This window comes from Parambassis ranga, chromosome 19, assembly GCF_900634625.1.
Source record: "Parambassis ranga chromosome 19, fParRan2.1, whole genome shotgun sequence".
In the NCBI taxonomy this organism is placed as follows: domain Eukaryota; kingdom Metazoa; phylum Chordata; class Actinopteri; family Ambassidae; genus Parambassis; species Parambassis ranga.
This window is the reverse complement of record NC_041039.1, coordinates 13,919,669-13,934,898: the sequence shown is the minus strand read 5'-3', so window position 1 is coordinate 13,934,898 and position 15,230 is coordinate 13,919,669. Positions and strand designations below refer to the sequence as shown.

Here is a 15,230-nt window from a genome sequence, read left to right as displayed (position 1 = left end):
CATATGGGGGTGTTTTCTATCAGCCCACCTGCTGTGCAATAATGATTGGCTCCTCAGTAGATGCTGCTGACTGTCTTTCATCAGTTTGTTTGTGCTCCTGTGGTTAAACGGTGTATGAGAAGAACTGACCCTCTGGAAAACTCTGAAGCTATTTCAAGCTCTGGTCCCAATACCAAAACACTTCCAGGTTTTCTTTGGCATCCAATCTACACTCATCTGTATTAGGTAAATGGCCGTCTTTTACACAAAGACCACCTACATATCAGTGCGCTGTGAACAATCCAGCTGTGGTCAGGTTTCACATCTATCTATTAAATACATGCGGCGTATAACTCGCCATGCTGTCAGAGTAATTAAATCAACGTGGCAATGAACACTGAAATTCTATTTGCTGTGGTTTGATGTGTTACTTCAGATGTGACGTATTTGTAATTTGCTCCATGATTCTTCTGTTAACATCTGAGGCAGATGAAAAAGTCTCAGGCTTGTTTATATGCATGACTGCTGTTTACTCTTGTGAATTGGGCCCTTTAAATGTGCAGCTGTGCAGAGTGACCAAAGTTAAGAATTCAGAATTGTGCATTTTCCAGACAGACAGTACAAATTGTTCTGAATCTCAAAACAGAGGAAACACTGGCCCAGTGTCCCAGCTGCAAACCATACCATGTCATAGGTGAATTTAAAAAAGGCTCTAATGTCAGGCAGACAGGATGTACTTGAGGTCTTCATGTTTACAATCAAGGCAGATGGATAAATGCTTCCAAAGGTTATCTACCTCTTGTCCAGCAGCTGTTTCCTCACACGTTACACCCACGTTTCCTCAGTCTAAATCAAGGCGGCTTAGCAGCAGCGGTATGTTGCTGAGTACACAGCCTGCATACCACGGGAGGCTGTGATGTCATCCATGCACAAGTTATGGGAATCGGTCATTCAAGGACAGCAGAACAAGACTGCCAGCAAGGATAGTAAATACATTACAGCACACTTTAGTCCCCCAGAGCTAAATTGGCAGGGTTGAATCTCAGAATTTGGACTAGACCCAAGTGGGAACAACAGCACACACTGCACTTTGGAAGGGTGAGAAAGGAGGACAGCTGCATCGTGGGAGCCAGGATAGCACCTCACAGACCTCCGCTGCCTGCTGCATGACCCGAGTGGGAACTGAGTGGGAGCTGGTGTGCTGTCTTTTGCCTGTCTCTCTGTATGTGATTATGACAGAATTTTTTCTGGGCATGGCTGCTCTAGGAAAGGACCCGTCTATAAGAAAAACCATTTTTCCTCTCAGTCGCTGCCATGCCAGTGTTCTCATTACTGCTTGACTGTGTGGCTGCAGGCATTAGTCATGCTGTTCTTTTTTAAGTAGATGGTGTAAAATGCAATGTAATTAACTGGTAGAGCAAAGGCAACCTTCACATACAGTATTAAGACACGTTTCTGGATATGACCAGTCCTTCAGTAAATACTATTAATAATAAATCTTTTTCAGCTGATGAAGTGTCTCTGGATAGTGACTAATAGACACAAGGGATCGTGTTAACATCTTAAATATACCAACATGGGTGAGGCTGCTAATAATTCAAGTATCATCACTATATAAACTATCATGTACACTGCACCTAAGCAGAGGAGCTCAAGAGGAAACACACACAGGGCCAGAGGGAGGATTTGACCTGTCCTGTCATCAGGGAGACAGTAGCTGCTGGTATCTGTGTCTCCTCGAAGCCTGCAGAGCATAGCAGCCTATTGGCAGTGGAAGAATTGATGAGGCGGGGAGGAGACTGTGTCTTCCATCTGGGCTCGACAGTGCAGGCTGGAATGTCCTGAGCTTGAACAGCCTGCCTCTCTCTGCTGTCATGTGGACACCAGCCCACACACTAGGTAGCCTGAGGAGAGCTGTCATGTGGGCCAGTGAGGTCTAGCTAGTTCTTCTTACAGTATACTGTTGTTTTAAAAAGGCACCTACGCACTCGCACAGAAACACATACTGTACACACACTCATAGTGTAAGCACACTTCCCACGAGAGGAAACCCAGGGTAGGTGTCTGTTTTATGTTCTGTGTCCAGTGATTAGTGTTGAAAACCTCTTCCTGCTTGTAAGTAGCTGATCGTATCAGAGGAGCATGAATGAAATTATTTCAGCACTCCTGCTCCTATCCTGTACTGCTGCATCTGATTGCACTCTATTACTGAACTAAATTGTAATGTGCAGCTATGATCAGGGCTGCAGCCAGGATTTAAAAAACAGGGAGGGCGTGCTTTGTCAGAAAGATAGGTTACTTGACCTTTTTGGCATTTCTGTCCTGTTTTCTGTGCGAATGCAATGAGAATCAATACAAGCTAACATATTCTTCTAAATGTGTTGATTATCCGCCCCTCTGTGTATGATTCATATTGTCATACATACGTTGTTTCATTAATCAGAGGCATTGCTGTAGTGCAAAACCTGGGACAAGTAGAAAGTAGCACTGCTGCCATTGATTGTTTGTGGCTAGTTGTCTACACCTGAACTAGCATCCTAAAATTTCACCCTAAAAATGCCTGACCTTATAGCTGGCTTATTGAGCATAGCCTTAGTTCTCACAAACCCAACCTCAGACCGCCCAGAAATCCAAATACATCAGCTGAGAGCATCTGATCCACATCATCTGATGCCTTGGCTGATTCCCTTCTGCACATCTCATTGGAAAAATCACCACATGTATCCTGCTCCCTCTGCAAGCCACTTTCATGTGTAGGGAAAATGTTGTGTAAAATGTTTTCATGCAAATGCCCATAGCACTTGACTAAATACTGTCACTTCACCAAACCACAAAATTGCAATAAAACAGATTTTCCTTCATGTTTTTTTCCTGAAATGACTGGTTACACCAGACTAAACAGGACCGTCTGCATTATAGGAGAAACAATTAAGCTTGACTGAAGCTCTTCTCTGAGTGACACTCACCGGTCACGGTCACTTCTCTGCCTAAAAAATGAATGACAGATCGAATGCACCTCAGTATACTTTACCCCATGCTGACAGGCATCTGGGAAATTAACGTGGCATTTATTCTAGTGTGGTGTCACTTTATTTCTAACACTGTGATGGTGGCATGCTGTGTTTCTTTGATGGTATAGCTGGACCAAACTAATGTTCTGATAATCTCCTCTCTTCCAGCTGTTATCCCTCTGACTGACTCGGAGCACAAGCTGCTTGCACTCCATTTTGCCGTGGACCCTGGCAGGGACTGGGAGTGGGGGAGGGACGACAATGATAATACCAAGCTAGCCAAGTAAGTCCTACACTGTGTATCACCGGGTGATGCTTATCAACAAAGCACACAAAGGCACTGCCTACGAAAGCAGCCCCACAAAAAAAGTGAGAGAGTAAAAAACTGCAGGCCAACGCAGTTCTGTCAGTCCACCCACAAGGCTCTGTGTGGGGGATTTAACTCTGATTATGGGCTCCAGGCTCAGGTCACTTCAAAGAGTGAACAAATTGTGAGTCACGTCAGTCATTCATAGGGTTTCCCAGGAATGGCCTCACTAAAGCAGCAACACCCTCTCTGAGTTTAGCAAAGAGTTTATGTAAGGGGTTCTGTTTCACATTCCTGCCAGTCCGGTTGTTAGCTTATCCTTGATCAAGCTGCAGTATGAACAATGCAGATACATATGGAAAGAGATGCTCAAAACACATCCTAATACACATCGCAATGCATTGCTGGAATAGTGGTTCCACATTGCACACCCATGTCGTAAATACCACAACTGTGTTAACCCTCTGTTTGTTTTTAATCATGGATACATGCCTTTCCACAGTCTCATCTTGTCTCTGGAGGCCAAACTCAACCTGCTGCACAACTACATGAATGTAACGTGGATCCGAATTCCATCTGAAACAAGGGTAACTTTTACTCACACATGTGTGTCTTGTTTGTCATGGTTCATTTAGATCTGGAGAGACTCCCCCATTCCAGATGTTCTCAAAACCCCTGAGTCCACTCAGTCAGTTTAATTTACTGTCAGAATGCAATAATCTCAGGCACGTATGTGTGGACTGGTTATGAATCATCAAACCAGGCAATTAAGATATTTTTTTGGAATTCTTTACATTTCTTTAAAATAAACATGAATTTGTGTTTTCTTCAGGCTCCCCTGGCTCAGCCAGAGTCTCCCACAGCCTCTGCAGGTGAGGATGTCCAGTCTCTGGCCGAGTCCATGGACTCTGACCGTGAGTCTGTTGGCAGCAACTCTAATGTCAACACCGGCAAGCCCTGCAAGGAGAAGGACAAAGACAAGCAGCGCAAAGACAAAGACAAGAGCCGGGCAGACTCTGTAGCCAACAAACTAGGTAGCTTCAGCAAAACACTGGGGATCAAACTGAAGAAGAACATGGGAGGACTTGGTGGACTTGTGCACGGCAAAATGAATAAATCTAATTCTGGCTCAGGACGAAATGGGGAGAACGGAGGGGAAAAGACGAAGAAGAAGGAGTCTAAGTCAACCAAGGGAAGCAAGGAGGAGTCGGGCCATTCAGCCAGCTCCACCTCTTCTGAGAAGGCCACTAGTCCCTCTCCTACAGACAGAGACAGACCCTCCAGTTCCTCCCCGACTGAGAGACAGGACAGTGCAGGGAGAGTCCCAGGGGACAAGACCTTGGAAAACTGGAAGTACAGCACCGATGTCAAGCTCAGCCTCAATATCCTGCGGGCTGCTATGCAGGGAGAGCGCAAGTTCATCTTCGCGGGACTCCTGCTCACCAGCCATCGACACCAGTTCCACGAAGAGATGATCAGCTACTACTTGACAAACGCCCAGGAGCGCTTCAGCCAGGAGCAGGAGCAGAAGAGGAAGGAAGCCGAAAAGAAGCCCCCTGCCACAAATGAGGTGGTGGCAAAGAAGCCTGAGCATGAGAGTGTCTTCCATAGGGAGAGGTCGGACAGCTCACCTCCAGAGAGCTGCTCTCCCATCCTGCCCCACCACACCCACACCTACAACAACTCGCAGCCCCCGCTGGGTCTCAAGATGCAGGGCAGAAACAGTCCCACTCCCGCAGCCCCTCTCGTCTCTGTCCCAGTCCCTCCTCTCACCCCACCAATAGCCTCACACCATGTCCCTCACCCACCCTCTGCCCCTGCGCCTTACTCCTCCCCCAGTATTGGTGCTAAGAGACCTGGGCCCGTTCCTGTGTCTGCCCACTACAGCCATACGCCACCCATCCAGAGGCACAGTGTGATTCACTTACAAGATGTCAACATGCAATCTTCCATCTTTCACGACGACCCCTATAAGCCTGTGGTAGGCACTCTAAAGACATGCGCCACCTACCCCCAACAGAACCGCACACTCTCATCCCAGAGTTACAGCCCTGCACGCCTGTCAGGGGTCCGCACTGTTAACACCATAGAGACCCTATCCTACAACATGCCCGGCGAACACAAGTCCCATACCTACACCAATGGATTCGATGCGGGAGACATTCAGGACTGCCTTGAGTTTGCTGATGAGGACAACTCGTCTCACACCTGGCTCAACCAAGACAAAACCAAAGGGCGGAGCTCTGGAAGCCCTTTGTACTGCTTTCAGCAGCGCCGCTGCAAGAGGGAGAACTGCTCCTTCTACGGCAGGCCAGAGACGGACAACTACTGCTCCTACTGCTACAGAGAGGAGCTGAAACGCAGGGAGAGGGAGAGCAAAGTGCAGAGGCCTGTATAGCCATCACCGCTACTTCAGCCACTTGTCAACATGGCCACAGGAGAGTTGATAGAATGACACCATCTGCACTCTGCATTTAGAATTTACATGATGGCAAACATTTTCCTATTTTCTTGAAGAATGCTCGTGTATTCCTGTCGCCCTTCCCCTTGTTAGTAAAGATTATTACTTTATGATGGGGGAAGCAGAACTTGAAACAGTGAGCAGCTTTGGCCAGATGTTATTTTTGTTTTACTTCTGTCTCATTGAATTTAGTCTTTTACTTGTTTTAGAGTAAAAGTCATCTCTCTGTGGTGTAACTTTCTGTATGTGAAGGAAAGTTCTTTATTTTTCCAAGTACAAAAGATTTGCATCTCATCAGGAAGGGACATTTTAGCTCTTTTAATCAGTTTGAATGCAATACCTCTGCTTGGTTCTTCAAAATCTCTGTGGAAAATTTGTAGTTATTTTGCAATCAGAAGAAATTTAAAGGGGGGTAAAAATATTAGACTTTAAAGCAATAAATTGGTGATTTTTTGCTACACTCTCTCCCAATTTTGTCTATGCACCAATAATATAGTTACTGTAGGTTACCTGTGTCTTGTAAATTGTCAAAGATTGTCACAGTGTGCTTTTTGTAAACAAATTTGAATTACAGAAATTAAAATGTGTAAGCATTATAGATTGTAATGTTGGATTAGGATTGCAATGTAAAACTCATTTGTTAAGTGTACGTTTATTCCACAGTGCAAAAGGTTTTCTGTGTCAGAATTGGGACTCAAAAATATTGTGTAAGATATCACTTCACATTTTTGCCTGTTAGTTAACCTCCTAAAGTACACAAACACTGCCAGACTGGCTTGGTTAAAAGAGAAATTAACAATTAACAATTTTGTTTGTGCCAAAAACAACAATGTGCATAAGACAAAATGCTTCTCAAATATGCAGTGTTTATGGTGTGTTTCTCTGAGTTGCCTGTTAGCTACTTGGTAAATGTGTTAGATGAGAAGAACTGTGGGTAGTGAGAGCAGGCCAATGTGTATTTGTCTGAAGTGTTATTACGTGTCTCATTCCCCCCTGCACACACACAGACACAGAACACAATGTGCAATCATGCTATTAGCACTATGTGGTGACCTGCAGTTATAGACGTGTCACCGGTCCAGTGTGAGATTGTTCTTCTTCCATATCTAGAGGCCGTTAAAAGAAGCACCTGCTGCTATGAGCACCACAAGCCTTTGTGATCATCAGTGCTTTAACCAATCAGTGGGGTTGTTTGTTTGTTTTTTTTTTATATACACCCCGGGCCTCCAAGTGCTTTCTGCTCATTCGACATGACTACTGTAAAGACGCAGTGTTTGTGTTGCTGTTTGTTCTGGTGATGCTTGGATAATGTACCATGCTGTCCTTAACTTAAGTGTGTCCTGGCCAAGGATGTCCACTGCTCCCTCAGTTTGCTTCTGTCTCTCTCCTGTACACACTGCAGTGTTGCTCCTCTTTGTTTCTATGTGACTATAGTTCATGGACTCTCACCATGTTAGGACTGTAAGATATGATTTTGTATTCCTTTAAGAGTTTTACACAACTTTAAATTATTGATTTGCACATTAGGTACAGATGTAAATATGAAAAAAATAGTTTATTGTTACAAACATGGTGTGTGTGTGTGTGTGTGTTATTTTTTGTTTTTCTGCAAAGAGTAATCAGGTAAAATAACAAATTACATTTGTAGGCTTATGGTATATTTTTAACCAGGAGCTGTTATTTATATACATTATTTTATAAAAATCTGCTCCACATGCACTACAATACACTTTTTGCTATCCGTTTGCGTTAATCTTTATTTTTTTTCATTGTCAGGATACACAAAAGAAATACAACTAACAAAAAAATAAAAGAAACTAACCTAACAACATGGGCTGGCAACACAGAAGTGAACACAGGAATTAACACAGCATAGACACAGGGACACGACGGATGTAAAACAGACAAAGACCAAGGGGAGGACGAGCCTCAAATACACAATGGGAAACAAGACACAGGTGTAAACAACAAGGCAATCACAAAGGAGGAAAAACTGACATAGATACACAAGAAGGACAAGGCTTTCAAAATAAAACAGGAAAGAATCAAAACAACCATGAAACAACCAGGCAACTCAGGATAACCAGGAACTAATAACCACTGGACACAGGGTCTTAACAACAAGACTTTCAAAATAAAAGAGCAAGTCCAACAAAACACCATGGATCACCACATTCAAGGCCTTACAGCTGATGATATTGGGTTCAAACTATTTTATTAATGTACCAGAGAAGGGTTCAAACCCATGACTGCTGTGTGAACCCTTCTTGGTTCATCGTGCAATGTTGATCAGTGCTGGGAGTTACATAACTTCCTTAAACGGGAAGATCAGCACAATTTTATGCATAAACATGGAGAGCCCAGATCCGCCTGTTAAAACAGTCATGTAATGCTGTAGCTTAGTGTAGCTTTGGAGGAGTTTCAGAGAAAAATATCCCTTGTGGTTTCATCAGGGTTGTTTTGAATTGTTTCACTGCTACAACAGGGGGCCTGGAGTTCAAAAAGAATGCATCGAACAACTAGAAATAATCTAAATAAAAATGGAAAAAATTACTGACAGACGTGCCAGATGAGGGCTGAACAATTAGCAATCATACACTTACTGATAGGAGCTGTAGCAGATAAACACCAATGATCACTGCAGAGTCATCTGACCCAGTGATAAATGCAAGAGAAAAACCAGAAGTTGGTGGTTCTTAGGTTACTTGTCCAGTGTGAAATGCACTTAACTGTCCAAAGCTTGTGGTTTTGGAAGAATTTCACCATAGAGTCAAATGCTCATTAGGCAATAGAGACTTCACACATATGTATTTAAATGAAACCTTTAAATTAGATAGATTACTATGCATAAATCTGAAATTCTGCTTTTAGTCACTAATATGAGTCAAACTCTAAACATATTTATATCCTACATTTCCCACAATGCAACACAGCCCCTGACAGAATCTTAAAATGAGGACATTTTGGCAGGGAAAATGGTAAATTAATCTTCAGTCAGCTTCTTGCTCCAGTCAAAACTAGCATGAAAGGGGAAAATTGCATCAAAATGGGGTTACAGAGTTGAGATTCGTGAGTGAACTGCCAAGTAGGGCAGCATTCCAGGCTGGAAGCTGTAACTCTGCCTTATTCCTTCAGAGACACACTCCCACATTGGCTGGAGGACTGACAGCAAGCAGCAAACCAGGCTTCATACAGTGCATTCATAAATGTGCGTCCTCTCCTGCCTGCTTCATGGTTCAATCAGGGCTTTTCTGAGTTTTATTTATCATCACAGCAAACAGGGATGAAGTTAATTTAAACTTAATTTAAGCTTTAAATGCAGAGAACAGGAGCTGATTGCGAGAGAAAAAATGCTCTGGTTTCACAGTCATGATGAAAACATATTGATCATCAATCAATCTGCCATTTTTGTCAACAAAAGCATTCAAATATGAGCAGATTAGCAGGCTGATGTTTTAGCTTTGAGTCTAAAGCAACATGTACGACCTTACATGGTGACACCATAATGGACCCGGGTGTGTATGCTGTAAACAAATCACTGTCTGACTAGAAATAAACAGGCTGAAGCAGAGGAGTCCAAGGTTAAACCAGCATTTCCCTTTAAAAGTCCGCAGAGTGGCAGCAGGCTGGTGTTGGTGGAGTGAGAGGAGAAAGAGAGAGAGGAGAGGGCTGCTCTGTGGGCACCTGTGTGGGATGAACCGCACATTACTGAGCATGCTGTCTCCTGACTGGGCCGTCAGAGATGACGACGTGGGTTAGACTCCAGCTCTCGCCTCACAGTTCTGGACGGCGGCTGATAGTAATATGGAATGACTTGTTAAGTTTTTGAAGATGAATTACATGGCCACATGATGTCCAGTGTTTGTCACACAATGGCACATTAGGGCCTCTTTCTTCACTGTGATGTATTCCGGCCTCTTGTATTAGACGCCTTCCATAACAAGCACTGAATAAGACAGAGCACATTGTCTTCTTTCTTGGATCTCAGCTTCTGAGAATTTCCTTTGAATTTGCATGAGGGACCTCCCTGTGCTTTTCACAGCGACAAAGAGCTTTATCAGGCTGCAGTTTGACGGGCCCCCTTTTTCCTCTCAAAACACAGCCTCCATGTTGTCATTCATTCATACTGAAAACACCATTTTATTTGTACATGCATGTTTCCTTCCTCACATTAAAAGCCATTATGAGGCTCACAATACTTCATAAATATAGATTCTTATGGTAAGCAGTTGTCTCTTGATGATGGTGAAATTAAAATGGTTTTATTAATTGAATATGTAAACCCTCTCAGCACAATTCTCCTCAGTAATACTGGAGGCAAGCTCCACCTGATGCTGTTTACAGTTCTGTGTTAAGCAGGGTTGCTGCCTTTTGATGTCTCTGCTGCATTGAGTAGTAGGCCAACCCCCTCCTCCACCACCACCACCACCACCAGCCCACCCACCCACCCACCTCCCATAGCTAAGCCTTGTTCTCAGCCAGTGCCAGCCTCCAATATCTGAGCTCATCCCACCCGCTCCACAAGATCTAGCGCCAGCCCTTCCATGCACTGCACTTGAGAGTGGGTGGTATCACATGGCCTTTCAGTCTGCCTTCTGGGGGTTGGCATGGAGTTACACACACACACACACACACACACATGCACACACTTAGGTGTGTGATTAGGATCATTGCTGCTGCTGATGATGATGATGACCACTTCTCTTCCTCTTTTTTCCCCCCTGTGATTTTCAAAAGTCAGGATGCCCACACACCTCAGAGGAGCATAGACCCTTTTCCAGCCTGCAGAGCCCGCCTACGCTCTATACAGACTTTGAGAGTGTCTGGATTGGGTACACCAATCAGAGCTGGGTAGCACCTCCCAACCACCCCCTCATCCTTGTCTTCGTTCTCTCACACGTTGTACTGTACTTTGAGATAAAGCACTGAAGTATCCACACCAAGTTTTTCCTGCACGCAGAATTTCACCTGGAATCTGAGAGCTGGTGTGACTGAAAAAAAAGGTGCGACTGTAGAGATAAGTCAGTCAAACCGAAACCACCTCCTCCACCTCCACATCCTGTCTGCAGGGTGATACCAGTAGTGATGTGCTACCACAGCTCATATAACTGCCTGTACTTTGCCCTGCATCTGCAGCAATATCGCTCACTATAAAGGAGAAACTGCATCATCTTAGGAGTAAGCATGTGACCGAAAGACATGTGAGGGTTTGTGTACATGTCTCACCCACACAACCTGAGCAACAAACCTGAGAGTTCTCCTCTGATACTAAGAGATATGTGTGAATTAACTCAGTCAGTGGTTTGCAGAAGGACTCCATTAAGACTCAACTGTTGCATGACCAGATGTTACACATTTATGCCAAGAAAAGATGCAGGATTTGTATTTCTAGGAGCTCAGTTTTCATTAGCTGTAGATTCCTGCCAACATTTAAGGCAATCAAAAAAAATAAAATAAGATAAATATAAACATGTGAAATCAAATTATGCAGAAGTCCCTCCTGCTGCCACACAAGAAAAACAAGCTCTGAGAACATGCAGGCTGTGATGGCCCGCCATTGTGTGCTGGTGCCAGGGGTGGCAGCTTGTGTTCATGTAGCGTGGTGTGCTGGTAGCTCCAACCTGCCCAGAGACAGGAGGTGTACAGATTGAGCAGGGAGAACACCAGGCTCCTCATCAAGAATTTTGATGCCCGTGTTCTTTCTCTTCCTTCCTGTCTCACTCCACATCTCATGATTCACTGTGAGCAGGAAAAGGCCACGCCTGCGATCTCTGCTGGTGTCAGTGGGCAAACACAGCTTAGAGGAGGGATCAAGAGACATTTGTAGAACATAAAATGCAGATGGAGTGAGGAACTTTCCTTTTTTGTGCGTCACGTGGAATTAAAAAAAAAACACACTGTGCAAGGGGGGAGGCAGTTTGAAGTGAATCATCCACTCAACTGAAGTAACAAGTGCTTCTGTGTATGTACAGGAAACTTCACACAGTTTATCAGCCTGTTTGGGCTGAAATACAATAAGGAAGGAAGGAGTCCCCAGCATTCAGTGCCCCACCCATTGTTGATACCCCAGCAGTTACTGTAAATATTTGCATGTGTGAAATGAGGGAACAAGGTGTACTTCCTGTTGCGAGAATAATACTGAAGCTCATGCGCAGGCTGAGAAAATATCTCTACAGTTCTGGGCAGTACATCTAAACGCCACCTTTAATGTTTATTATATTATAGTATGGGACTTCACCTGTGGATGAATGCAATAAATCTAAATATACCATCAGCAGTGGCAGATTGACAGGATGAGACCTCAGAATGTTTTGGAGGTCTTTGTTTTTACAAACATGTACAAACAATATTAAAGGAGCTTAGTTAAATGTAATATTGTGCATTATGTACTGTAAGATTCTTGGGCTCTCATATCTGGTTTGTGGTACAATAAAGCTGGATCCATACTCCGCGAGACAAAGAACTTTTTCCCCCGTGCAGACGTTACGCCCACAAAATGACGTCATTTTTTGTCTCGGACCGCCCGCTGTTCCGCACTCTTGTGCGCAGGGTCCGGGCCGAACTTTGTCTTTCAAGGCAGTGCGGCAACCATGCTGTGATTGGTCGGAATTTATTGTGGGCGTGATGAAAGTGATGCTGCAGGCGGGACAGATGAGGAGGGACGCTGCACAGCAGTTGACGGATCCCTGTGCCAGATATGTGCTTCATGTTGCCGATTTTATGAGGACACTACCACCACATGCGCTCAGAAAATTCAAGAGGCAGTTGCAGAACCTCATGTACGAAACTGAGCAAGAGGTCGAACAAGACAATGCTGCAATTTAGAATGTTATCATTCATGTGTCCCTGTATATGCCCCCCCCCTTTTTTGTTCATGTTCGTCTCCTCGTCCATCTCCTTTAACAAAGCTGCAAAATCCATAACGTCAGCTGCTGTACCTTCCTCTGTTCGCAAACACTGGAGGTGGGCTGTGTGTGATGTTGTTCCTGTTTGGTGTCTGACGTGCGCTGCAGTGGGTGGGCCGTATGAGGAGTTCTGCACACACACGTCTCGCGGAGTATGGTACCTCCGTGCGGAAAAGACCTTTTTTTTTAATCTCTTACCACCCGTGGAGCACATTCTCCGCTCTTTGTCTCACGGAGTATGGAACAGCCTTAACAGTCTGTATTAGCCTCAACTAGCTTAGCTTGCCATAAAGCTAGGAAACAAAGGGGATTAAAGCTTATGGCATTTTCAAAATCTACAGTTATGGACAAAGATTATCATGCTATATAAATTGTGGTTTTATATAATGCACCACACTATTTCTGGGACAGAAACTGAGCTATTGTTGTACAGATTAAAGGGCCAGTGTGTAAAATTCACTGTGACATCTACTGGTGGTCTGCAACCACATATAAACCATGTTTTTTTTGGTTTGAACCAAACAGTTAGAACTGATGAAGCTGCTTGGATGAGCAGCAAAACATCTTCAAGAAAACTCTACAAGTCCAGACACCTTGCTTCAATCTTCTCTATGTATGGTGATAACCTGGATGACTGAGAATCTTCATCAACATCTTCTGGTGAGATTACAGACGGTGGGCATGCTTGAGGTACTTAGTGATTTTAGAAACTATAATTCATGCTAAGCTATGGTTTTGCTGTAATAGTAACTTTAATGTGGTGTTAATTTTCTGTAATTTTAGTTTAAACAAAATCCAGTTACAAAAAAAAAGAAAAAGAAGTATGCCGCAACAAATTATGGCTGCTTATTTTATGAATTTATTTCCAAATGTAAACTTCACTATTTCATGCATACAAGTTATGACAACATACATTATTCAACAATCTGTTATTTTTCATATTTGCATAGGACATGGTCACAATATATTGTCTAACATGTAAAAAATAATGCCATAAAAAGGTACAGCAGAGCAGCTAAGACCAGCACATTGAATGTGTGTGAATTCCCAGGAACTGTACAACTGTAATACTTGAATGTAGTGATTTTGGTTTGCTGAGTTGAAGAAAAAAAAAAAAAGAAAGAAAACACAAAGAAAAAACAAAAATTAAAATGACACCTGAAGGTTAGAGTGAGGTCATTGTAGAATGTACTGGCCATAGCTGAGTTGAGAGTTATTTACAGATTTATATATATATATATTTATATATACTGGTGCTTAGAGGGGAAGCAGCACCATGGAGTCACTACAACAGGCAACTGATGGTGAGGGGCAGCGGAGAAACACACACACAGAGGTATCAAGAGAGCAACATTACACTGAGGAGGTACATTGAGGACAAACAGGTACAGGAAACAGAACCCAAAGGCTCTCTCTCTCTCTCTCTCTCTCTCTCTCTCATTGCAAGTGAGGTCACTGACAGCACTGCATGCTGCATAACCTGGAACACACTAATCCTTTAAAGGGCAAAAATATCCAGACTCATGTTAGTGTGCTTTCCTACAGCAGGCAGAGCAGTGACAGGTACCAACAGTTCTGCCACGCTGCTTTTTACCAGATTTAGTCTGATTACATGGATTTTGTTCATTCAAGTCATAAAAGAAGTTGCTTAATTGAGATGTAGAAAAAGGTCCATACCAAGCACAACATCCATTGATCGACGACCTAACAGCACATAAAATTGAACCCAGCGGTACAAACAGTGCTGGATTCAAAGTTATGGCAACATTCATCTTTCCCTTCAAAGCCTTTGGTAACGACTATCAAGATACACTCCATACTTTTATGGCTGCCTCTTTACAAATACCCCTACCCTTAAAAAAAGCCTCAGGCCTTTGTCATGAGGGAAGACATGCTCTGTAACTTACTCACTCAAATTGTGTTAGCTGACACAAAGAGCCTAAAGTATCCGTGACGATGAGAAACGTACCTTGTGCACAACTCACAATGTGTAAAAAAACCTCACAGTACAGACAGACTTCTATTCATTAACCTACAAAAAATGCATTGGGTCCATGTAAGCAGCACATTTACAGCAAATGCAACTTTCAATCCTTTGGAATGGTCTGGCGTCTATTATCATTAAGACTGTCAACAAATAATAATAATAATAATACCTGCAATAAGCCATTATACACTGCTTGAATATTGAACAGCAAAATAAAAGAAAAAATTAAATAAGAACTAAATGAAAACAAAGATACACAATCAAAACGTTTACATGAATCAGAAATGAAATATTTAACTTAGAACACTTGCATATCAAATATGCAGAGTTGCTTCATTAAATCCTGTACATTACATAGAGACATGTCACACTTTATAAAACTGTACAAGTCTGTTCAATGTCTGATAGTAGCTAGGTTTATATTTTATTTATTACCCTCTGTATGAAGTTACCATTTGGCACACAATTGCATCGACCATGCTGAGATTTCTGTTGAGACAGTCTGATCAGTGATATATTGATAATATGAACTTCAAAATCGTTAGTCGTTTACACACTAGGCAAGAATTAATTCACTCTC

General features: G+C 43.1%; 1 protein-coding gene across 6 annotated transcripts in view; it reads left to right on the top strand.

Annotated features, from left to right (window-relative positions):
- Positions 1-7,326, top strand: part of otud7a (OTU deubiquitinase 7A) — a 30,471-nt gene extending 23,145 nt beyond the window's left edge. For all 6 annotated transcript variants that reach the window (XM_028430737.1, XM_028430734.1, XM_028430735.1 and 3 more), the window contains 3 exons: positions 3,159-3,273; positions 3,800-3,884; positions 4,130-7,326. In XM_028430737.1, the coding sequence (XP_028286538.1) occupies positions 3,159-3,273; positions 3,800-3,884; positions 4,130-5,695 (1,766 nt within the window). In that variant the 3' untranslated portion in view covers positions 5,696-7,326. The remainder of the gene's footprint in view (positions 1-3,158; positions 3,274-3,799; positions 3,885-4,129) is intronic.
- The last annotated feature ends 7,904 nt before the right edge of the window (positions 7,327-15,230 follow it).